Source organism: Convolutriloba macropyga, unplaced genomic scaffold (genome assembly GCF_964194025.1).
Source record: "Convolutriloba macropyga unplaced genomic scaffold, txConMacr16.3 SCAFFOLD_3537, whole genome shotgun sequence".
Classification (NCBI taxonomy): domain Eukaryota; kingdom Metazoa; phylum Xenacoelomorpha; order Acoela; family Convolutidae; genus Convolutriloba; species Convolutriloba macropyga.
In genome coordinates this window covers 1-26,627 of record NW_027453322.1, presented here as the reverse complement: position 1 = coordinate 26,627, position 26,627 = coordinate 1, and the positions used below count along the sequence as shown (strand labels likewise).

Sequence of the window (26,627 nt, the reverse complement as noted above, 5' to 3'; positions counted from 1 at the left end):
GTTCAAATCAATATAGCCCAGTCTTAGGTGTCCCAAATAAGCTCTTTTCTGATCAAATCATTTTCGAGCGCATATCTGAGCATCGTGCGCTGGAGTTATTTTGTCTGCAAAATTTTTCGAGCTAACAAAATTCTGGGCAATGGTCTGGAACCAGTCTCATCAAATGTCAGTTCTGTCTGGAATGGTCTGATCAGAAACAGATTCAAGTGCATTCTACTCTGATTATAGGCGAAATCGAGCGCACGATGCCTAGATATGCACTCGAAAATGATTTGATCAGAAAAGAGTTTATTTGGGACACCTAAGACTGGGTTACATATAAGTCTGGGCAATGATCTTAAATTTGTCTGATAAGAGGTGCCTCCGAGCGCACTTGAAACGTTTGCAAAGTTTCCAGTGCACGATATTGTGCTCAGCGTTCACTTCGATCTGAGACCGTCTGACCAGGGTTTAATTTTGTCTCGGGCGGTCTGATCAGAAGCCATTGTCGTCTGGACCTCAACATGAGAAGTATTTCAAAGAGTAAAGGAAATATAAACTCTTTTAATCCTAATTTTTACGGTTATGTTAAATTAAAGCAATGTTTAACATCTATCGTTCACTTTTTTACGACAAAAGTATCAGTTTCATAAAAATTAATTCATTATTGGTTGTAGTAAGCAACAGGTATAATTTTCAACAGGTTTTGAAACACATTATGTTCACAATAGGGTCTGGGAACCCCCGAGGGCGAAATAAGAGACGAGGAGTACTTTGACGCAGCATCGAAAACCCACATCGTCTCTACGGCTGAGTTCAATACACGCTACATGCTATCAATGGTGCTCAAGTATCAGTTACTAAAAGCAATGTGTGATTCTGCTGGAATTCAATACAACCATCTCTTGGACTGTAATCTGGATGGCATACCAAAAGCCACTGAGAAATACAGAGAAATGCTTAGTAAAGGAAGATCGGTCAACTGGCGAACACTTTTGAGGGTAAAGTTCCTAATTTTATTCGGTTTCAGATATTTTCAGAGAAAGCTGATTATGAATTTTTCCCTGAATCAGAGAAACTCAGAAATTGCTCTGAATTTTCTCTGATTCAGTACTGAAAACCAAAGTTTCTCTGAATTTGTTCTGATTCAGTTCTGATTATCTCTGAAGTTTAAGTACGGGCTGTGTGGAATATTACCGGGACTATAATCTGGAATGTGATCTAACCTATAATCTGTTGACTAATGCTCTATCTTTAACCTCCTATTTCGACGATGTGGGGGGGGGGGAGGGGTATGCAAAGTGGATTAATGAGTTTAGACTCTTTGCCAACCCAATGCAATCCGGGAAATGTAATCGCTTTTGCAACTGCATTTATACGTAGAAAAACATCTCTATATTGCTAACAAACTGTAATCTTTTTGGGAAAACTAATCCGGCGCAGGAACTTTGATTCTTTATCCATCCATGTAGATCTCAGTATAAGGAAACTAAAAACACGATAGTTTCTTTTCAATAAAACTTTAACCGACGAATCACAAAACTACAATTTCAGTTGTAGGCTAGAAATTGAAAAATGGATGGTCCTGTGAACAGCTCAAGCATTTCAGTTTTGTCCTTTTTAAACTGAAGACGATTTAGCTGAGGAAAAATTCTTCTCGAAGCGAATCTTCAAAAACAAAAAATTTGTCTTGAAATTTCCATTTCGTCAAAACTTTGGTTTATATCTTTTAACCTGATAAGGCACCTCAATATAGCTCTTAATGAGGGCACCGTTCTCGGTGAAGCAAGATCAGAGAGACCCAAAAATTTGAAACTGACATATGATAAAAACAACCTGCAAATATGTTTTCAGGACTTTACTGGGTATGGGGGTGTGAACACAGGGCCTATTTTGGAGTACTTTAAACCACTGGAAGATTGGCTGGACAATTATATACAAGTAAACAACATAACCGTAGGTTGGCAGTAACCTTCGAATTCGCAGAAAGGTGAATGGAAAAAACATCAGGACTATTGTGATAGGGTTTGGAGCGGAAAGGTTGAACAAATGAAGTAGCTCTAATCAAGAGTAATAATTGCTTTCTGAATAAAAGTAGTCAACTAAAACTTTTCAACAATACATTTTAATCGACATTCATCATTGATTTAAAGCTTGTGATTTGGAGGACACAAAATTCTATATCCACACCCATTGAACGGGGAGTCAGAAATAGAAATCAAAATGGCCAGAATGTAGATGAAGAAAGGAGAGGCTTTAAAATGTGGCCTAATAGAGTTCTTACTGGTGCCTTCTCTATAAATTATGTTCATTTAGTGTATATTTGTTGTAACAGTGAAGCCACAAAACAATTTATTAATTTATTCATGGACAAAATTGAAGTGGTGCTTCTAAAAAGGAGATAGAGGATTTGAAATGGCGCTTCAAGTTGTAAAACGTTTTAAACGTTTTCGCTGTAAACGTTTTCGCAGAATAAAATGGTAATGCTGTCAGACGTTATGAAGTTAAATTGCTCTGTAAAGCATTATAGTTGAAGATTCACCAATTAATATCATTTAGGAAATTATTTGGAAACTATTTTGGTTTGTTACCTTGAGAGTGATGATGATGAGGTGTACGAATTTTTGGCAGAAAAATGGCAGACGTTTCCCTAAGGAGAACCGGCGGAGGGTACAGAGGTTGGGGGTTCAAGACTGTTCTTCGAGTATGGGGGGCTAAAACAACCCTAGTCGAGCTTACACGCCTATCTTGTAAGTGTAAGAATCTTGCAAGAGTCTTGTACCAAATTGTATAATCTTAAAAGAGTCTTGCAAGATTCTTACAAGATCTTACAAGATAGACGTTTAATGCAAGACTCTTACAAGATAGGCGATTTCTCTTGCAAGAATCTTACAATATAGGCGTTTTCCCTTGTAAGATTCTTGCAAGATAGGTGTTTTCTCTTGCAAGAATCTTACAAGATAGGCGTTTTCTCTTGTAAGATTCTTGCAAGATAGTCTTTTTTAATCGCCGGGGAACGTAAGATTACGGCTTCCAAGCGGGATAATTACCCCTACTCTTGCATCATTTTACCCTCTTCCCACCCCCCCCCCCCCCCCAAAAAAAAAATTACCCCTACAATAGAGAAGTTAACGTGTGAAACTTTTACCTTTCCACAGTGGACTGAACGCAATTATACTTGCTTCAAATTTCTACTTTGCTTTCACCAGATAACAGCTAGAGCAACCGAGCTTGGGGCGACTAATACGGGTAGGGACAAGAACAAATTTGCTCGCGGACAATGATTCCTGTGAGATCAAACTATCTCCGACAACTTATTTTGATGGTGCATATATCTAATTGGTAGTTAGCCTTCTTTCATATATCTTTGCGTTACGTGAGAACATTCGTAATTTTTAAGGCATTTTTAGTAATTGCTATCAAAATTTGCAAAAAACCATAGTCTATATGATGCGTTTTTATGTGCAAAAACATGGACGAAAAAATGATGTTGCCATTTTATAATCAGCAGAGCAACTAGTTTTGTACGTAATGCTGACTAAGTGAATGTTGAAAAATGTAGACCACTAAATTTTTCTGATCTGTCAACTTTTCTCATGGTGACAAGTTTTTGAGATGAAAACTCATATTAAACACAGTCACCTAGTATTTGGGACTCAACAACCCACTAAAACACCAATAATTTAGTCTTATGTCTTAGTCTTGCTTCTAGTGCACTTGATGGACGACAGTTGTTTCGCTAAACTGTTGTTCTGCGAAAAGTTATTGTTGGTCTTTTTGGGTTTAATACTGAGACCTTATTAAAAAACAAAACCTTGGTTTATTATTGTAACCTGGTTAAAAAATGACATTTTTCAATTTCAGATGCTCTCCGAAATGTTGTTTAACAGTATAGATCGTGTATCTAAGTCAAATTGCATGCAATTTGAAACTGAAAAACTAAAAAAATTCATAGAAACACAATGTTTGGCATTGCAACGGAAAAAATAATTACCATTTCATCGAAAGAGCAAGAAATATGACAATTATGTTTAAAAATTAAATTTTCAAGTAAAAACAGAATAGAAACCTAATTGCAATGTACAGATGCAACATAAAACATTAAAAATAATCATATTAAAATTATTATATGCTCAATGTCAAAAACGGTTGATATATATAAACCATAAGTGAATTTGCAAACTCACAAAGATGCCCTTAATGAAAACTTTGCCCATGACTTTTTACATTGGGTCATTTCGCTGTTGAAATTTTTTACTTTGGGTCATTTCGCTTGTTGAGATTTTTCGACCAGCCTGTTTTAATCGTTCCGCTTTAAAACTTGCGGAACAGTTATTAATAGGACTCTTCTGCTGACGCTTTTTATTCAACAATGCTGTTCTCGAATCCTCTGTGAGATAAAGAGCTTTCGTTTTTATATTATCTTTAAAATGATATTCTGAGCCCAGTTACGTTCCCGAAAGCAGGTTTCATTCTTACCAATAGTTGGTTACAATACAACGCAGGTCTGTAGTTCAAGCGTTTGTTTCATTGGCAGTAAGTAATTCTCTAGTTTGATACTGGGCGAAAAGTTATTAGATCGATGAAAGTAACGAGCTTTAACAAACAAATTGATTTGATTTTATAAAGTTCTCATTAGATTTTTTGAGATCAGACAGAGTAAAACAGCTGAGCACTGAAGACGACCAATCACGAGACAACTCAGTAGGACTTTTTGCAAGTAGTTTGACACAAGTCTTCTCAGAGTTTATAGTGTTTGTGATCTTTGCAGCATATTACCAAGTTTTTGCTTGACATGCTGTTGGTTTTATTGCAACCTTAATTTGAGATATCTAAGAATATCAATTTCTTATATTATATGATTGTGTACCATAATAGACTGCGCAGTGGACGAAGTTCCAAAAACAATAAAATCTGTTTTTTTTTTCTGAACAAAATTTTAAAGAATATTATGAAAAGAAATCAACAAGAGAGCAAAATTGTTCTAGGCATATACAACGGCATTGTCAATGTATTGGATTAAAGTGAAGTTAATCAATCTGGAAGGCAAATGAAAAACAGGTTGAAATGGACTAGGACAAATTCAGTTTCATGCGGAACACCCTGTCTAACTCCAAGCCTCTCTGAACCAGCAACTGCTAATACTACACGTTAATGTTGTTTATTGACATAATGTTCAGAAAGAAGACTGCCAATGGACAGAAACCAAGGTGCTTAAGTTTCTCTCATGGAATTCAGTGATCTATCAAATTGCTAATTGACAAATCAAGAAAGACATCGGTGACTTTTTTCTTTAAATTTAAGACGTACAGTTTCAACCCGAGAAGCAATTGCCACTATTGTTGAATGTTTTGTTTTAGAAGAAAATTGTGATTTCGATAAAAGCTTGTGTTTCGATAGGTATTCCTAAATTTATCTTTTATTAAAACCGCAAATATTTTCGATAGTTTGAAATATATCTGTTATGATGTTGCCATTTTTTCGTGGATCAGTGTAGTATTTGCCAGTTTCATTAGAAAAGGAACTTGTTTTGTATTATGAGCTCGTTAAAAAGCATAATGGCTCTTTTAAAAGTGCGCGTCAACTTTTAATGCTGATGCTGGAATTGTTGAAGGACGCAATTCTTCAAACAACATACTTTCTAATAAACAATACTTGCATTTCTTTCGTAGAAAGTAATACAAGCAACATCATTTTTCAGGCCGAAAAACGTTATGAAACAAATATCACCTAATCGCGTATTGGAACAAAAAGTTATTTCTTTTTCGTAACATTCAAAAAAGAGTTACATGTGAAAATTTTGTCCCTTCAAACGTATTTGCAGCAAATTTGTGTTTAGTTTATGCTTGGCTTTGATCATACTGTAATCGGTAGGAAAACCCATGATGAGTTCTGTGACCTAAGTGGAATAGGCCGGGCCGACTTCAGTCGCGACAACTGTCCAGTTGCCACCGAATCCATAGTTTTGTTTCAAAAAATCAGTAGCCTTGTTCCGTCTGGCTCTAAATTAATTTTTGGTCTGTTCCTTCTGGCCTCAACCAGCCATATTCTGGCCCCATCGTTCCAGCTTAGTGTGATCAGACACTGGCCATTTACGTGACTTTAAGTCATATCGGTCTGGACTCCCGTTTTCCGCTACCCGAGATCGTCTGATCCATACCTATTCGGGGTCGATGAATTCGGTTTCGGAACCTGACTCAGTTACCTTTAGCTTTCAAAAAATTAATATTGTTGCACATCACTATCATAATGATATGCAACAATATTAATTTTTTGAAAGCTAAATGTAACTGAGTCAGGTTCCGAAACCGAATTCATCGACCCCGAATAGGTATGGATCAGACGGTCTCGAGTAGCGGAAAGGGGAGTCCAGGCCGATATGCAGTAATAATTTAGGGAAGAATCAGGATTGATATAATTAAGAACAATATATACCTGAAATGGAGTTTTATAAACAAACTTGCGAAATGGCTGATCTCAATTGGTATATTCATACAAATTCATCAACCGAGGCTTGAACCTAGCCCGGGTTGAGGTCGTGGAAGTATGAACCAGACGATCCAGACGCAAAACACCCATGACTCGACGGTCCAGACAATAATTGGAGGATGAATCGAAACTCCGGGAAATTGTGCGAAACTGTGCGAAATTGTGCGAAATAGCGCGAACAATCAGAAATTGTTCGACAGTGGTTCGACAAACCAGACAGTGCGAAACTGCGCGACAGTGAGTCAACAGACCAGACAATAACAGAATTATTAACACACTTGGACACGCAGACACGCATGACACACCACACACACATACACACACATAAACAATTCACCCACACCACACAAGCAAACACACACACACGTACGCACACGCATGCACACGCACACACACGAACGCACACGCACACATAGACGCAAACACATGCACACACGCACAAGCGCGCTCACATATACAAACAGGCACACACACACAGAAACACAAACACACACAAACACAGCACACACACCAGATACACACAAACTCACACACACACACCGCACACAAACAGCAAACACACGCGATACACACACAACACACAGCGCACACATCACACACACACACACACACATCGTCACAAACACCACAAACACACCACACACACAAACCACACACATACACACCACACTTGCGTCTCACACACACACCACACACACACACCACACACTCACACACACACACACACCACACACACACACCACACACTCATCACCCACCGCACACGCCGCACACACACACACACACACCACATAAAGACCGCACAAACACCACCCAAACCGCACACCAAACACACCACACAAGTTTTTTAGACTACAAGTCTATCAAACTGTTTCAATCATTAGATTATGAGTTTATCACCACTCTTTTATGGCCACTGTTTACTTATTAATAGTGGCGATAATGGAGTGTGATAAACTCGTAGTCTAATGCTTAAGTGGTTTTCGCATGTCGATCGGGCATTGAAATTTAAAACACCCATGGTTTTTTTCGCAACAGATGTTGATAAAAATATGCATGCTTGAGCTACGCTTGTTTATGAAATTTTTCATGATTAAGGAAATGTGAATTTGATAAAAAAAATGAATGCATCTGTTAAAGATTTCTTAATGAAAAACAGTTTAAACGTTTGAATCAATTTGTTGTAGAGTCACTGATTTAGTTTGATTTAGTTTAAGTTCTCTCGAAACGCTAGGATTATGACTCGACAGACCGGGTCATTGTTCCGAAATACCAGATTTATGAATAGAAAGACCGGGTCATTGTTCCGAAATACCAGATATATGATTCGACTTACCGGGTCATTAACTTCTTCCGGGTCCGTGTATTTAACGACCCGGAATGACACCCCCCCCAGACGACGTTTTGTTGAGTCATATTTCTACCACCTCGCCCCGGGAGGCGGTAATGATAGTCTGGTTATCATTACAGCTGATCAATTGCAAATACTTGCCGCCTCATAGTTGTCGGAAAACTTTAAGGGTGGGCGTATAGTTTAGGTCGGTAGAGCAAGGTTGGCCCCCAAACAAACTTTGAAATTTAAATATTAGCAGGTTTGATAATATGGGTTGGAAAAAACCGTCACACGCCCACCCGTCCCGACCCAATTTAACATCAAAATGGAAGGCGTTAAAGCCTACTTTCCAGTGTGCCATCTTTTTTCCTCCTTTGAAGTTATTTTTTAGTTCAAAATCTTTTTAATTAATACAAAGTTTCTTTAGTAAAAAGTAGCTTTTATAGCATCGAAACTGATAGTCAAAACAATTAATGTTACCCTAACAGAAATGGATAATTTTTGTTTGATCTGTGCAATAACATCTATTATTGTTTGTAGTTTGCTTTCAAAATTAGTTGATAGTACGCAAGCGGGAGAGAAAAATTGGCCCAAACGAACATGCACGGATTGGGTTAGAAAAACAAACTAATCTGAATAATTCAAACAACATTTTGGGAAAAGTAGTTGGGCATTAACTGGCTCTACATTGTTAGATAGGCTTTAGACATTCAAAAGCTGAAATAATTTTACATCATAGTAAATATTTGAGCAAAAATTTACAATTGATGAAAAATAATGACGACAGGTGATAATATAGCAAACCTCGAACTTTAAATCCTGTGGGCAAAAAAAATAAACTTAAATTGTAGTGGCATTCAAGATAAAGTTTTTTGGCTTCAAAACAGAAACATTGGAGGGCTTTTTATAATTGTATCAGTTCTACACACTAAATTTTTCTCATGTGAATCACACAAAAAATCGCGTATTGTCATTCTATATGAATATTGATGTAGTTGAACATGAACCCCAGACTAAAAAGTAAACTCATATTTATAACTAAGAACATAACAAACAACTTATAAACGTAATTAAAAATGAAATGGAATTTGGAAGTCAGCTTTGAAATCCGGAATTTCACTCAAACAGAATAATGAAACTTTTTAAAAATAGCTGAAGATGATCGCCATAGTATTCCATTCAAAAACCATGTTTTTAACAGTTAGAAAATTTTGCTGATTTTTTTGGTGTTATGAGAAATAAAGAATAACGTTCAGAAACCAGGGAAAATTTCAATTATCACTTCAATTGAGGAATCAATATTTGGGTAAAATTTATTAACAGTGTTTAGAAAACATTTTCATTGACTTTTTGCATTGACCTTTTCCTTAGAAGCGTTTCACATAATTTATAGTCAAAAGTTTGCGTTGTTGGAAACTAAATATCCTAGGCTTTTTTATTCAAGTTTTTTGTTTTGAATAACCATGTTTTAAACCTACAGAAAGACGTCGTGACTGACTTGTATTTAGACTGGCCATTGTAAAAAGTGACATGATCATATCTCATATCTCTAAATCAGTACTGGCATAAAACTTGCAATTAGACATGCCCAGTCTTGACATTGATTTGACGTTAAATCAGTGATACTATTACGCAGAATAGTTATTTTCAATAAAGAGCAGTGTTTGAATTCGAAATTTTACTAAATTTGAAGTATACAATTTAATTTTCATCTAATTAAAAGGTCGGTAAAAGGACTGGCATTTTTTGTCCGTGTTCATATTTTGCATCGTTTGGATGATAATGAAAGCAATGGTTATATTGTAACATGCTGACGAAATAAGATTGGCTATGTGACAATATTCTGTTCGAAAGAAAGGCGGCTATTTTTTAAGAGTCTGGCAGAAGTATTGGCTATTGCAAGATTCTAACGTGTTAAATCCAGAAAAACTAATAATAATAATTTTGGCTCCTGCGTAATCGCAGTGGAACAGCATTAGGCCACAGCGGCCTGTTCGCAGTTGCCCCCTTTTTCTTATTATTCAAATCCCCACATTTCAGACTATGTTCTTTTTATTAGTAAAACACTGAAAACTATAGTTTCGAAAAATCGATTTCGACCTGGATAATGATATTTGTTGCAGGAAACCAGTAAGGCAATTGATGGGGCTGGATTTGCGAAGAGCATAACATTGGCGGTGGGAAGGAGAGACCAGCAGACTCTTTCTTCAGTGTGTCCAGGAAAACTTAGAAACTGGACTTCAGACATCACATGCGATCCTCAGACAATTTCAGACTTCATTGACCTCATAGATGAGTGTTACATTGGTTTCGTACCGCTGTTTGAAAACATTGTAAGGATAACACAATCTAAGCTATCAAATATATAAATTTTTAGTACGTCAAAGTAAAATTTTCATTTTCCAAAAGAGTTAAATTTTTCTTACAAATCTTTCTTAAAAATAAAATACATATGGTTCGGCGTTTCCGTCTCACTTGAAGACATAAAATTAAATATTCTTTGTTGGGTTCATTGTTATAGCTACGTTTGAGGTAAAATATGCAATTACTTTGCATGGAGTCGTCTGATAAAACAATATTTTTAAAAAAAGAGTAATTGGTGCCCATTCAGAAAAAAACAATCATGATACTGAATATGATCGCGGCATGAGCGACAGCAAACATTATGATAGTTAAGAGCAGACAATAAGATTCGGCGAACAGACAAAACAGTCCCAGACAAAACAGTCCCGGACAAAACAGTCCCAAATAGCATAATATTCCCAGACAAAACAGTCCCAGACAAAATAGTCCCAAGAAACCAGACAAAACAGTCCTAGACAAAAATAGTCCCAATAGCTCTCACACGTATGATTTAACAAGCGGATAATTTAATCCCATGTTCGGTTGTGATATTTTCATATCAAGTCCCACGGGCCGCTGAGGCATGGCCATGCCCATTAAGTATGTTAAAACATACGGGTAATAGCGACTGCTAATTTGTTGTCGGATTATTGAACGAACATTTCAAAGTACATTGGATATAATGGCATTGGGTACATTTTATTTGGGACTATTTTGTCTGGGACTGTTTTGTCTGGTTTCTTGGGACTATTTTGTCTGGGACTGTTTTGTCTGGGAATATTTTTGCAATACGGGTCTGTTTTGTCTGGGACTGTTTTGTCTGGGACTGTTTTGTCCGGACACGTAAGATTCAATTATAATTTATACTTAAAAGGAATAGTGTAAAATGTCCTTTTCCTTAATCAAGCTTTAAACGTCGATTTAATTTACATTTGTTTGTCGTGTCATAATTTGTTGGTGCTATTTTGTTTCTCGATACATCGTTGCAAGATGAGTGAATATTACACAATTTTTGCAGTTTTTTCTTTGTGCGGGGCAGATCGTTTTGTGAGTTTTGCTCCATTTTCAACCACAATATCTACAATTGTTTGTGTTTCTAAGTTATGATTAGATATTCGCATTAAGATTGTAATTTTGGCGTTGTTGGGCGCTGTTCGTGTTGCGACTTCTATTTTGAAAAACAAAAAAATATATTGAAAGCTTGGTTACCTGTCGTATTTTGATTATGAATTGCTGAGGTTTTATTCCCATTTGCAAGTAAAATTGCTATTTTGAGGGCCTTGGTTGTAATTTTGGCGTTGTTGGGTGTTGTTCGTGTTGTGATTTCTATTTTCAAAATCAAAATCTTAACTGAAAGCTTGGTTACCAACTGACTTTTGACCTATTCTTTGCTGAGATTTTATTACCATTTCCAAGTGGATAGCTATTTTGAGGGCTTTGCTTGGACCTAATATTTCTTGAAGCAGGTCTATTTGAGTGAAAATCAATCATGTTAAGGATGAACATCTCGCGTAATATTGATTCCTCCTCATCTCCGAGTCTGAAATTTTTGTTTTATCCCTTCAACATACCATAAAAAATTCTAACTGCTTTGCCTTTTTGCTGATTTAGAGTAAAAGGTACGTATCACTCATAAGTGATATTCTGACCTCTTTTGAAAGACTTCTATTGCTTTCCAAAGTTTTCATGTTAATTGTTTTTCAATTTCGTGGTGCGAATGCCTACTATTGACGATTCTACGTACTTCTATGCCAATGCAGAAGTAAAGCATTGATGCTGTCTTTTTTTAGCAAGTCATCCTTAGTTTATCACAGCGATGGATGCAAATTTCATCTACTTTTTTTGCTTCAATTTTGCCAACTTACTTTTAAATGGGCATTTCTAGAGAGTTGATGTTTCTCCTAATTTTTTATCTGTCCCTCAACAAATTACATGTCCTTCAACAATTTTGATGCATTAAAATATTTCCCTTATTGTTGTACCTGTCCTTCTTTTTGCTTTTCTTCCTTCTTTTTCCTTCATTTTCCCAATTGAGTTTCTAATTTGCGCTGATTTTTTCCCAAAAATTAAAAGTAAGTAGAAGCTTTTTGGTATTCTTTGCTGACTACGCCATGAGATTCTCACTTTGATTTTCCAGGGAATTTAGTGTTGCAAATGTGACTTTTACAAGTCCAGATGGATATTAGGTCGAAGAAGCCTTGCTAAATTACTGATCAAACAAGCTGATTTTTTTAGTTGGTCTTCACGGCGTGAAAAACTATTTTCTATCGGGATGGTTAAAACGAAAAACAATTGGCAAATAAAGTTGATCTGCTAAACTTTTCAAGTCTTGAAATTAGATTAAAATTTGAAGTGAAATTAAAAGTGAAAAATATAACTTGATGACAAAAAGATCTTGCAGTTGTAACAAAGCAGAAATTTGTTTACAGTGTGAACAGACAATCTACAGCGCTTTTTGGTCTAAAAATATAAATCTAATTTTCAGCTGTTTAGATGGAAAAAATATCTGAACTGAATATTTGAAAACCAAATATAAATGACATCGGTAACATGCAACATCATAAAAGATTTTAAACCAATACAACAAAGCTCATGAGATCTTCTGTGTAAAATCACACAGAAGTACAAAATAAACTTGGCTTAGTGAAAAAGTGAGAGGGCCAAATTCAAGTCGAACTGAGAGATATGACTAGCATGGCAAGAGTTGTGCTTACTTAGAAGATTGCAGGGAGCAATGCACAATTGTTTTAGTTTTCTTTGATCCCTATTCATTTTCAAAAATGCAAATAAATATCTTTCCAACACAAGGTTTTCGATGTTAAATGTTTCAGAAGAGGTTTTGGAGCTATTTGGAACAAGTTTCTGAACAGTTCTTGAATAAGCTTCTAACTGCTCCTGAAGTTCAGATTTGCCATTTTCAATCATTTCTAAAAACTACATTTCTAATCGCAAACTAAAACTTCTATTTTTCAATAGATTTGAGGAGACTTAATCTGCCTGAGCTTTTTGGTATTAAAAACAATATTCAATTATCAATTTTGTTATCATATCGCTGAAAAATATTCCTGAAAAATCTCATTTGCTTTCTATTGAGACATAAAGAAAGCTAACTGGCGGTTCGGATTCATGCCGTGGAATTTTTTTATTTTTACATCATTTATTCTAGAAATCTCCATTAGTTTTTTGAGTTTGCAAGTATTTATGTTGCATTATTTTTCACCCTGTTCTCAGATATTACTAAAAAGGTTATCAAAATTGATTTATTACTAAATGCTGTCAAGAAATATTGGAATTCTTCTGTTTTGGCACCCAATGTTCTTTAACCCCAATCATTACGATTAATTTGTTTTTATTGGCAAGTTGTTATACTGGAAATAGTATTTGCACCTGGGGTGCGAGAAATCGTTATGCCACTCAACTGCTGGGCCGCACCAGAATAAATCCAAATAAATCCAGAATACCGTTGAGTTCTTGAGATTTGCGAGTTTTTTGTTCTCCTTGAACTTCCTTCATTTAGTCCATTTAACGAAAGATCTCATCTTTTGCTATGGATGCCTAAATTAATTTGATTACACAGAAGTACAAAATAGACTTGGTTTAGTGAAAAAAAATGAGGGCTCAATTCAAATTGAACTGAGAAATATGATTAGCATGGCAAGAGTGGTGCTTATTTAGGAGATTGCGAGAACAATGCACAATTTTGGAGTTCTCTTTGATCCCTGAATTAATTCAAAACTGCAAATAAACATGTTTCAAACACAAGGTTTCAGATGTTAAAGCTTTCAGAAATAGAAATTTGATATTTCCAGAAGTTCATATTGGCCTTTTTCAATCATTTCTAAAAAATACATTTCAAACCGCAAATCAAAGCTTCTACATTCCAAAAATTTGAGGAGAGTTAACCTGCCTGAGTTTCTATTCCTACCCCACTTATGGCGGGAGGAACTATATACTCATCCGTGTTTTTTTTTTGTTCACACATTTTTGGCTGATCGATATATTCCTCGTAGAGAAATGTGAGTGGTATCATAAAAATGCTCGTCCATGATAGAACTCAAAATTGAAAAAATCTTTTTCGAATTTTGTTTATTTCTTGGAGTTACCGGGGATTGAAGTTTTGTGAGTACATGGGATATTGGCATGATTTTGTTCCTTCTAAATGTAGTATTTCTTCAAATTAAGATATTTTCCTCAAAAAAGCTTTTCAAACTTACTTTTCAGGCCACAAAAAAACAATTTTGTGTCACTAATAGTCTAACGACGATAAAAAGACTAGTTCTGGTCTCATAGAGAAGTTAACTATAAAAAAGTCGAAATCTATCTCAGAGCTTTTTTGTAGAACATTTTTCAATTTTTGTTTCTTTAACTCACATAGAGAATAGTTGTTTTTCATATCGCTGTTGTGTTAATGACAAATTTCATTTACAGTTAAATGAACCCCAATGAACAAAAAAAATGTTTTCAAGGTTTGCTCAGTTTTTTAGCTACGACTCTGAGTTCTCGTAAAATTAAATGCAATTTTAAAGTTCTTTATGAAGTTTTACTAAAGTTTTGGAGTTCTATGGCATAGAATCATTAACTAAAAAACAATATTTTCCGTAATCAGCTATAAATGAATCTATCTAGTGCTTTGAGTTGACAGTTTATGAAAAAAAAGCTAATAAACACTTTAAAAGTAAATTTTCGAAAAATTTTTTCATTATTAACCAATCATTAACCTAATTTTGTGAACTGTAAGTCAGTCTCCGTGGTGAAAGAAACTTAATCCTTCTACTGCTACCAAATTTCATCTGCATAATGGCTTTGTCTTCTACTTATTGGTAATATGGCTTCAACACCACAAGATTTCAAAAAAAAATTAAATTTTTTGGATATTTTCGTATTATTGTTTACTTTAGAAATCTTATCACATTATCCAGATGTTTATAGCTCCAAATGGCTTCGAGAAGACGTCCAATTAATCACAGATAAAGTTTTCAGAGAAAAGTTTTATGATTTTAATGGCTTCGTCAATCCCTTCTCGCATTTTTCTAGTTAATTGTTGGGTTTTTTTCCTGTTTTTGTTGTTGTTTTCGTAGTCACAGGACTGATTATGATGTCTTTTTGTTTACCTATGAATTACAAACAATTCTTCTTACCATCGGACCATATCTCAGCGTATTTATTGACTTCCGTTGAAAGCTATTGAAATTAATGGCTGTTAAGGCATAAAAAAATTTCCCAAAATTTGTTTGAACATCTCCCAATCTCAAAATTTTTTTCGTGAACTGTTAGTCAGTCTCGGTATTGACAGGATCACTTCCTTTCTATTGCAACTAAAACCAATGAATATTAATTTAAAATTTTTTCGATCTTTTTTATTATTGGTTACTTTTGAAATTGCATCAAATTATCCGAATAATGATACTTCCCATTGGCTTAAGGAAGACATTCAACGGATCTTAGATAAATTTTTCAGAAAAGAACTTATAGTTTAAATTGCTTCGACATTTTTCTTTTAAATTTTTTGGTTTTTGCTTGTTTTTGTTGTTGTTTTCATTATCAATTATTTGCTCTAATGTCTTATTGATAATTTACGAAAACCAATCGTCCTTGTTGTCCCATCGAGGCATAATTCAGATTATTTACTGGCTTCCGTTGAGAGCTAATGATTTTTAATAGGCGTTGATACTACGAGATTTCTAAACAAAACTTCTTGGTTACAAGATGTTAGTTTCAATTTGTTGTTTTTATGGAGTCATAGTGTTTAAAAAATTATTCCCATAGTGTTAAAAAATTATATGAAAACAAAAACATTTTTACTGAAAATTTCAATTTTTTATGACTTCGACGCTTTTCTCGCTCATTTTATTTCTTGAATTTGCTGTTTTTGCCAATTTCTTATTTAGTTAGCCGTAAATTACTGACGGGTCTAATCAGCCTGCAATGGATGACTAAATGAATGATTTTATCCAAAGCAGTCACTTTATAGCAACTATTCTTAAAGTTTATGATACCCAATTTCAAATATTTTTCAAATTTTTCAGATTCTGTTGCTCTTTGACCAACTTGCAACTTATTTTCATCATTGAGTGGTCCTATCAAATTTCATTTATTTCGAAAAATAAAATATCCACTGATATTATGACGTCAGTGACGTTTTTAGACAACATACGTTTTCATAAACGTTTTTTGGATGATCAGTTATTGCAGTTCTTTTTGTCTTCTTTCAGCACAGTCGCCTAATCACAGATCCCAATGGTTCTCAAATGTGGCCCAAGTAATCTTATTTAATCTTTCAGTGTAAATCCTTTAGTTGAATTTGTAGAAATAACAATTGAAATAAAATAATTAATATTCAGATAATAGCTGGTGATTTTAAGGGTATCAAAAATTTCTGTTTTGGCAAATCGTTGGTAATTTTTTGAGTTTTTGTGCAACTTTAGTCCCTTTCTTTGGCTTAGTCTAACCAGAAGCAGGTTATTTTGGTTCGTAACGACTTTTTAGTAATTTATCTAGGATTATTTTGTTAAAAGCCAATGACTTTTGAAATTTCTTGATTTAAAAAATGCTAATTAATTTTTGATTTTCGCCTTACTATTTGTTCTCTTTGTCAACTTGTTGCCTAGTCTCATTAGGAAAAATTTCCATCTGCTGTATAGTTAGGAAAAGGTAAATTTGAGTAGCTAAGGTTTTATCTCAATAAATTTTGAAGTTGTTAATAGGTGCTTTTAATTTTAGATATTCAGTTTTTGCGGTGAAATTATCGTTTTTGCTTACTTCGTTCGTTGTTTTTTTCCTCGCAGTCTCATTAATGCAGATCTTGTTGGCGGTGTAATGAGTTATGGCATCATGTTGTTCAATTAGTAGTTAAGTTTTGTGACGATCGTTTTAAACTCAAAAATCTATTTTTTTTACCTCTTCATTTGGTTGACAATTAAGACGAAAATGTAAATGAGATCGGGTCGGAACATCATATGCGTACGCACATTAACGAGCCTCCTTGTTGGTATTAAAAACAAAATTTCTCTAAATTATTTGCTCTTAAGGAAAATATCCTTGTTTACATCAAAAAACGTATAGAAACGATCCATTATAATCCCGAAGCGGAGAAGAGCGCTTGGAGGTTCTTTCCGTTGTATCCGATTGGTTTGGTCACTGTTATTTACTATGAGACAGTAGACAACATGGGTGCTAAAGCGAACCGGTTATTGTTTTTAAATATTAAGGTTGCCTGAGTACTATTTGAGCGCGACCATATTTGAACACATTTGGAAATTTAAATTGGATTTACTATGTAATTTGTGATTTTTTTTCTCCCATGAATATTGTGTAACTTCAATTGATCTGTTCTCGACTGCCTATTTGATGAAAATTTGTGGCATGCAACAGCATCAACGTCAAAAAAACTGACAGGGCAAAGACCCTTTCCACTGCTGAAAAATTCAAATGATAATAAAATCATATGAGGATATTCTCAAAATTAAAAGAAATTGAATTCCATTAGAGCGCTGTCGTTTTTTGCAACCAAGAGGGTTTGATGTGTATTGAGGTGCTCTGACTTTTATATCAATCAAAAAATGTGAATGGTATTTTTTGGCGCCATTTTTCTGAAGGGGAGTGTTTTCGGTATTTTGAAAGCAGATTTTTGTTCACAAGAAGGAATTTGACTTCGGTATTTAAAGTTTGTATTACTGAAAGCGATTAATGTGATGCTTTTGAGTTCTAATTGTGGTTGTTTGCAATTGTTTTAATCTATCAACGGCAGCCAATGAGTTTAATACTATTCAAAGTAATCAAAGAGGTGGGAAGCTTTGATACTTGGAAAATATTCATTTATCAATTTTGTTACCTTATCGCCGAAAAACCTTCATGAAAAATCTCATTTGGTTTCTAATGAAACATAAAGGAAGCTAACGGATGACGTGAGTTTTTTTATTTTCACACTATTTGTTCTAAAAATTTCCATTAGTTTTTTAGTTTGCGAGTATTTATGTTGTATTATCTTTCACCCTGTTCGCAAAGATTACGAGAAAAGATTATCATAACTGATTTAATCGTCTCTGTTTGAATCCAAAACTTCCACGACTTGAACACTAATTGCTGTCAAGAAATATTGGATTTCTTCTGTTTTGGCTCTCAATCCCAATCATTACAATTAAATTGTTTTCATTGGCAAGTTGTTATACAGCAAATAGTATTTGCAGCTGGGGTGCCAGAAAGCGTTATGCCACTAAACTGCTGTGCCGCACCAGAATAAATCCAAATATATCCAGAAGACCGTTGAGTTTTTGAGATTTGCGAGTTTTTTTGTTCTCCTTGAATCCCCTTCATTTAGATCATTTAACGAAAGATCTCATCGGTTGCTATGGATGCTTAAATTATTTCAATTATTAGGTTCAAAAAAGCCGTTGCTAATCTTGTTTCCTATGCTGTTCGTTTTCCAAGAGTTGTACTAAAATTAAGATTCATGTTAGCATTTGTTTTAGTCATTGTGGCCTTATCACTTAATCCCATTAATGACAGGTCTCATCTGTTGTAAATGTGGATATATTTAATTGAGTTTAGTGTTTCATTCGACAGCTGATGCATATTTTACACTATTTTTTTGCATTTTTTACACTATTTATTCTCCCAGGGTCAGCAAGTTTTTGTCAAAACTGGTAGTATTTTTGTTCTTGCACCTTTTCTCTGATAATGATAGTTTTCATTGCGCACTAAAGAAAAAAAACTGAATCGTATTATCCGCTTGAAATCGTAGCAATCTTTTTTTTTACTTTTAAGACACTTTCCTCTAAAAAAAGAAAATAGGATTTCACTTCCAATTTTAGATGCTTTGTTTTTATTGCGTTTTATTGCTTGGCTCAATTTAACAGCTCATTTTAGACTCTTTTTTGGTAAATTCAATACCTGCAACATTTTGCTGATGTGTTCACAAAGTGAGTCACCGTTTGTTTTTTCCAAATGTTTCAGTGAAGTTGTGATTTTTGCTTTCTTGCTCCTATATTGTTCTTTTTTAAGTCATAAGAACTGCTAAAGGGTTTCAGGATGTTGACATAGAGTTATGTGTTTTTTAAAATTTTTATTTTTAACTTGTTGACAGTTTCTTCAGGGTTGTCTGTCATTCATTCCCATAAAGTTTAAATTTTTTGTACTAATTCAAAAAGTATTGCTGACTGTCTTAGTTTGAAGTTACAGTAAAACTGTTGAGTGCCAGCTATTTAGATCCCAGGATAGGGTGCCATTCGGAAGTGACCTCTGATCAAACCCTGCCGGGCCAAATTGTCCACTGATCAGACTGAAAAGCGCTTGTAAAACCTTATGCGCTCGGATTGTCTATGATCAGATCTTGCAAGACGCAAATGACTTGTGATCAAACAGAAATCAAACCATTGTCCAGAAAATTGTGCGACCATGGCCCCGACCAAACCCAGAGCATTCCCCGGCCGATTGTGCGCTCAAAACTACTTCTGATAGGACTTTTGTGCGCTTGAAATGGCCTCCGATCAGACTCAATTGCTCTCAAAACGAATCTCGTTAATTTTGCTATAATGTATTATTTCATAAAAATTGATGTGTACAGTAATTAACTCATCTAAGGAAAGTCCAATTCTAAAAGTATTGCTGATAAAAATAAAACACAATAAGTGTTTCTTTGAGAAAAAATTGGATTTAGTACATCATTAGTGCAGATTTCTTACTGAATGGATGAAAATAGACAACTTTCCATAAGAAACGTTTTAGTTTACAGGTAATCAAAATTTTCTCTCAAGGGGACCTGCATTTGCTATCAGCCAGACCCTTTGGTTATGATTAGTGCCATCAGACACTAGATCTGTCTCTGTTCAGAATGCTGCTTTTAGTTGACTCTTAGCAGAGCGAACATCTCTCCTATGTAAAAATATTACAAAAAATTGAAAGGAAAAAATGCACTCGAAATGTTCTCTAATCTGACAAATCTGCGCTTGAATCCGCATTGAGTCAAACCAATCTAGCTGGAAATGGCCTCTTATCAGATCATTACCATCCGGAAGTGACCTCTGGTCAAACAGAACGTTTATTTTGATCAGCGCATATGCCTAAAAAAGCAAAAACCGAAAATATGACTGATTTACGTATTGAAACTCAACAATGATGAAACATCTACCCTTAGATCTTAAAGAACTTCAAACTTTTTACCGCCAGTCTTTTTTGTAGCCCTCTACACTTCAGTCCGCGTACACTTCAGTTTTTTGCACTTCAGTCCGAGTACACGTGTTTCTAAAAATTTAGCTCAATTCCATGTTATTCGGCACGAACTCAAAATAATTTTTGATTTTTTTTGGTCCATAAAAAAACTTTACTTATGCTTACCCAGTTTAGGCTCTCAGGCGGAAATGACCACTGATCAGAGTTATGAGATTAATTTTTAAACCGCTCAACACTAATTGGTATGAGAACAATTTGCAGTAAGATTTCTTTCCTCTCAATGGGCAAGATCGAAACCGTTTTTTAGAGATATCGCACCATTGATATTTACTTCAATTATACGGGGATGACACTGGAGATGGCAAATAAATATGGGGGATTCATATATTCTCATGTGAAACCTTTTCTGGAAAATTGGCAGTATCTCATACCACGCTGCCATGACCGAATTGACGATGAAGCTCTTCAGAGAAGGGTTAGACTACTACTTTCCTTATCAACCTGTATTGAATGCAAAATATTTTTTTTTACAAAATGTGATTAAATTTATGAGCAATTATGATTTCTGGTTCGAGAAAAATTATATAAGAAATGCACTGATTTTTCAAACAATTCAACACAAAAACCTTACATAAAATGTGCTGAAATGTGCTGAAATGTGCTGAAAACCACTGAAGTTTAAAAAAAATAGCACTCAATGAGAATTGATCCCTTGCCTTCAGTCAATCCACTGCTCCATTGATTTCTGAAAATCTTCCCATTCAATTCGACTTTATATTAATAGACAGTTTAGAAAGCAAATGCGCCGAAATTATTTGAGAATTTCGCTGAAAATTCAATGCATTTCTTACAAATTTTCATCGCATTTCAGCGCTTTTCAGAGCATTTTTTAAGAAAAGTTAATCTTTAATATAAGAGTAATTTAATGAATCGAAATTGAGCAATCGGTGTCAAAGAGCGTTTAAAAACACTAAAAAATTTTAAAAATGCGCTGAAATTTGAATACAATTCTAACAATTGTTCAGCGCATTTCAGCGTATTATTATGTAAAATTTTGCGCTGAAATATTTGAGATTTCAGTGCATTTCAGACGATTTCAGCGCTTTTCAGCGCATTGTACTCATTTCCTACATGATTTTAACACATCCACCGCACTTCATACAAAATATTTCGCTGAAACGGCGCCGACATCTCAACCCGGGTTAGAAATTCACTGCATTCACTAAATAACTAGTTGTTTTTGTAATTTCAGGACTATAGGTTAACTCATAAAAATGAGAAAAGGACACTTCGAACAATTTTTATTGTTTAACACATCTTACCAGCTCTTATACGAGTGTGACTTTGCTGTAATAAATTTTCTACTGAAGGGTTTAAAATTGTTAAGTTACACATAAAAGTTTTCAAGTTTGTCCAAATCAACTTAGATAAAGAACAGGAAAGATTGTTGTAAAGTTAATTTGTTTGTTCAGTAGCTGTCTGTGACGCTGCCACTAGGTTTTTTTATCATCTTTTTGTTAAGAACCCACTTATGGGGGAGGAATTATATACTTGAATGGGTTTTCTTTGTTCAGTCAATTTTATCCGATCGATATATTCATCGTAGATAAATGAGACTGGTGTCATTAAAAAAATCGTTCAGCGTGGAATTTATAATAAATATTTTTAATTTGTGTTTTTTGAAAAGTTATCCATGTCAAAGTTTTTAGGTGAATACATGGTATTTGGCATCACTTTGTTCACTTTTATCGTAATTTTTTATTCAAATTAGGATATTTTCCATCAAAATGTTATTTTTAAATTGGATTTTGCGCTACAAAATAAAACAATTTTGTTCTTTTAAAAAACGAAAGGCAAAAAACTGATTAGGTGTGGTCTCCTCGGGAAGTTTGTTATCGAAAAATTCCAATTCTAATGAATAGCTATATTTTCAGAATCTTTTAATATTTTTTTTGTTTTTTTTTCAGTTAACTTAGAGACTAGTCACTTTTCAAATCAAACTTTAATTAAATACAAAAATAATTTACATTCAATTGAGGCCCAATGAACAAATAAATGGTTTTCAATGAACCCCTCATGTTTTTATGACTTCGGCTCTGAGTTTTCGTACTTATTAAGAAATTTCGATGTTAAAATTTTTTTGTTATAATATGACTTTGACTATATAAGTGTCATAGGCTTCCCAATGAGGAAAAGTGAACTTTTATAATGATTTGTGTGGACAGATATTAGTTGTTAAGACTTAAATGTAATTTTGGAAAAAAACTGAACATTAACCGATCCCAAATTTTCTAAAATTTCTGTGACCCTTTATGTTAATCCCACTAATAAAAAAATTTTCGTTCTTTTAACTGAAACTAAAAATGATTTTGTTAGCGGCTTTCTCTTCTGACTATTGGTTTTGACGCAACTTGTTTTCATTTTTTTGACACTTTCCATTGTCGTTGGAAAGACGTTCAATTTAACATAGATATAGTTTTCAGAGAAATGCTTATGATTTTAATGGCTTCGACTATTTTTTCTCGCACTTTTCTACTGAATTTTTCGTTTTGCCTGTTTTTCGAGCTTCAATACTCAGAAAATTTATTGCGATGACTTATTTTGATAAGATCTGAACAACAGATACAATTGTTTTCCCATCGAGACGTAATTCAGCGAGTTAATTGATTTGTTTTTAAAGGCTATTGAATTTATTGACTTTGATACCACAGGTTTTCTTTAAAATTTTTCTGTTTTAATATATTTGGTCATATTTTTTAATTCTTTTCTGAAGTAACATCGTTACAGCCATAAGAATTCCTTTGCTGATTAAGAAAATTAACGGAAACAAAAAAAAACATATTAAAAAGTTATTTTCTAATGGCTTCGACACTTTTCTTCCTCATTTTTTTCTGAATTTGATATTTTACCTGCTTTCCTTGTTCTTTATTCTGTCGTAAAAAGTTTTCTTAGCACTGGGGTTTCTCAAAGGCTTTCAAATCTATATTCTATGAAGCTATTTAACGCCGTCAGTTTAAAGCTGATAATCTTAAATTTTGTGATATTGCTTGTTTTCAAAAATTTTAATTTTTAAACTTTTCAGTTTTCATGATTTTTTTTGCACCATGTAACTTATTGTCATCATTGAGAGGACCAATCCGCTTTCTTGCAATTCAAGCGTTAACGTTTCTATTGATAATATGTCATAACTGATGTTTGTTTGTTTGTTGGACAAAATAAGTCTTCATTGAAACTTTGTAAGTGGTCAATAATTGTGTTTCTTTTTCTCTCCTTAGGACACATTCGCGTTAATAACAGATCCCAATGATTTTAAAATGACTAGCAAAACAATTTTTAATCTTTAAGTGTAATTTCAAATGAAATTTAATAATTGGATTAAAATATCCTAATATTCAGATAATAGTTGATGATTTTAATGGTTTCAATATATTTACAAGATCTTTTGAGTTTTTCTACTGCTTTTGTTCGGTTCTATGGCCTAGCCTATGTTTAGTTCTATGGCTTAGTCTATGTAGGATATTATATATCAAAGTTTTATTTCTAAATTGGATTTTGCGCTACAAAATGGAACAATTTTGTGTTTTCAAAAAAACGAAAGGCAAAAAACTGATTTGGTGTGGTCTCCTCGGGAAGTTTACTATCGAAAAATTCCAATTCTAATGAGGAGTTACATTTTCAAAACCTTTCAATATTTTTTTTGGTTTTTTTTTTGTCAGTTAACTTTTTGTCTGTTAACTTTTTGTCAGTCACTTTTCAAATCAATATCTTTATAAGATCTTTTGAGTTTTTCTACAGCTTTTGTTCGGTTCTATGGCCTAGTCTATGTTTAGTTCTATGGCTTAGTCTATGTAGGATATTATATATCAAAGTTTTATTTCTAAATTGGATTTTGCGCTACAAAATGAAACAATTTTGTGTTTTTTAAAAAACGAAAGGCAAAAAACTGATTTGGTGTGGTCTCCTCGGGAAGTTTAACATCGAAAAATTCCAACTCTAACGAGGAGCTATATTTTCAAATCCTTTCAATTTTTTTTTGTTTTTTTTTGTCAGTTAACTTTCTGTCAGTCACTTTTCAAATCAAACTTTAATTAAATACAAAATTAATTAACAGTCAATTGAGGCCCAATGAACGAATAAATGGTATTCAATGAACCCTCATGTTTTTATGGCTTCGGCTCTGAGTTTTCGTACTTATTAAGAAATTTCGATGTTAAAATTTTTTTGTTATAATTATGCTTTGACTATATAAGTGTCATAGGCTTCCCAATGAGCAAAAGTGAACCTATATAATGATTTGTGGGGACAGATATTAGTTGTTAAGACTTAAAATAGTTTTGGAAAAAACTGAACATTAACTGATCCCAAATTTTCTAAAATTTCTGTGACCGTTTAGGTTAGTCCCACGAATAAAAGAAATTTCGTTCTTTTTACTGAAACTAAAAGTGATTTTGTTAGCGGCTTTCTCTTCTGACTATTGGTTTTGACGCAACTTGTTTTCATTTTTTTGACACTTTACATTGTTGTTGGAAAGACGTTCAATTTAACACAGATATAGTTTTCAGAGAAATGCTTATGATTTTAATGGCTTCGACTATTTTTTCTCGCACTTTTCTACTGAATTTTTCGTTTTGCCTGTTTTTCGAGCTTCAATACTCAGAAAATTTATTGCGATGACTTATTTTGATAAGATCTGAACGACAGATACAATTGTTTTCCCATCGAGACGTAATTCAGCGAGTTCATTGATTTGTTTTTAAAGGCTATTGAATTTATTGACTTTGATACCACAGGTTTTCTTTAAAATTTTTCTGTTTTAGTATATTGTTCATATTTTTTAATTCTTTTCTGAAGTAACATCGTTACAGCCATAAGTATTCCTTTGCTGATTAAGAAAATTAACGGAAACAAAAAAAACATATTAAAAAGTTATTTTCTAATGGCTTCGACACTTTTCTTCCTCATTTTTTTCTGAATTTGATATTTTACCTGCTTTCCTTGTTCTTTATTCTGTCGTAAAAAGTTTTCTTAGCACTGGGGTTTCTTAAAGGCTGAACATTAACCGATCCCAAATTTTCTAAAATTTCTGTGACCATTTAGGTTAGTCCCACGAATAAAAGAATTTTCGTTCTTTTTACTGAAACTAAAATTTATTTTGTTAGCGGCTTTCTCTTCTGACTATTGGTTTTGACGCAACTTGTTTTCATTTTTTTGACACTTTCCATTGTCGTTGGAAAGACGTTCAATTTAACATAGATATAGTTTTCAGAGAAATGCTTATGATTTTAATGGCTTGGACTATTTTTTCTCGCTTTTTTCTACTGAATTTTTCGTTTTGCCTGTTTTTCGAGCTTCAATACTCAGAAAATTTATTGCGATGACTTATTTTGATAAGATCTGAACGACATATACAATTGTTTCCCATCGAGACGTAATTCAGCGAGTTCATTGATTTGTTTTTAAAGGCTATTGAATTTATTGACTTTGATACCACAGGTTTTCTTTAAAATTTTTCTGTTTTAGTATATTTGTTCTTATTTTTTAATTTTTTCCGAAGTAACATCGTTACAGCCATAAGAATTCCTTTGCTGATGAAGAAAATTAACGGAAACAAAAAAAACATATTAAAAAGTTATTTTCTAATGGCTTCGACACTTTTCTTCCTCATTTTTTTCTGAATTTGATATTTTACCTGCTTTCCTTGTTCTTTTTTCAAACTTTGTAAGTGGTCAATAATTGTGTTTCTTTTTCTCTCCTTAGGACACATTCGCGTTAATAACAGATCCGAATGATTTTAAAATGACTCGCAAAACAATTTTTAATCTTTAAGTGTATTTTCAAATGAAATTTAAAAATTGGGTTAAAATATCTTAATATTCAGATAATAGTTGATGATTTTAATATTGTCAATATTTTTTGTTTTTGTAAACTGTATAAGATCTTTTGAGCTTTTCTACAGCTTTTGTTCGGTTCTATGACTTAGTCTATGTACAATTATATTTTTTGGTTTCTTAAATTTTAGTAAATATACCAAGAAAACGTTGGTGGATTCGTCAATTTCTCCTCATTATTTCTCTTTTTTGCCCAGTCTCATAAAAGACAAATCCCGTCTGCTCTTTAGTTAAGAAAAAACAAAAAAAGTGCAGGTAAGGTTTTATCTGTTTGTAGTTTGACATCGTTAAAAGGTGCTTTTAACTTTAGATATTGATGTTTTTGACGTTTGTTTTTGTATATTTTGTGTTTTTTCGTAGTCTTATTAATGGCACCTTGAATACATTTTTATTGCACACGACATCATGCAATTAAATCAGTAGTTTTT

At 33.7% G+C, this 26,627-nt stretch overlaps 1 protein-coding gene across 1 annotated transcript; it reads left to right on the top strand.

Annotated features, from left to right (window-relative positions):
- Positions 1–710: 710 nt before the first annotated feature.
- LOC142358209 (uncharacterized) lies at positions 711–20,786 on the top strand (the record flags this gene model as incomplete). Its single annotated transcript, XM_075409659.1, has 3 exons — positions 711–980; positions 9,925–10,134; positions 20,619–20,786. Coding segments are annotated over 3 exons (648 nt in total), but the record flags the coding sequence as incomplete, so codon positions are not given.
- Positions 20,787–26,627: the final 5,841 nt, after the last annotated feature.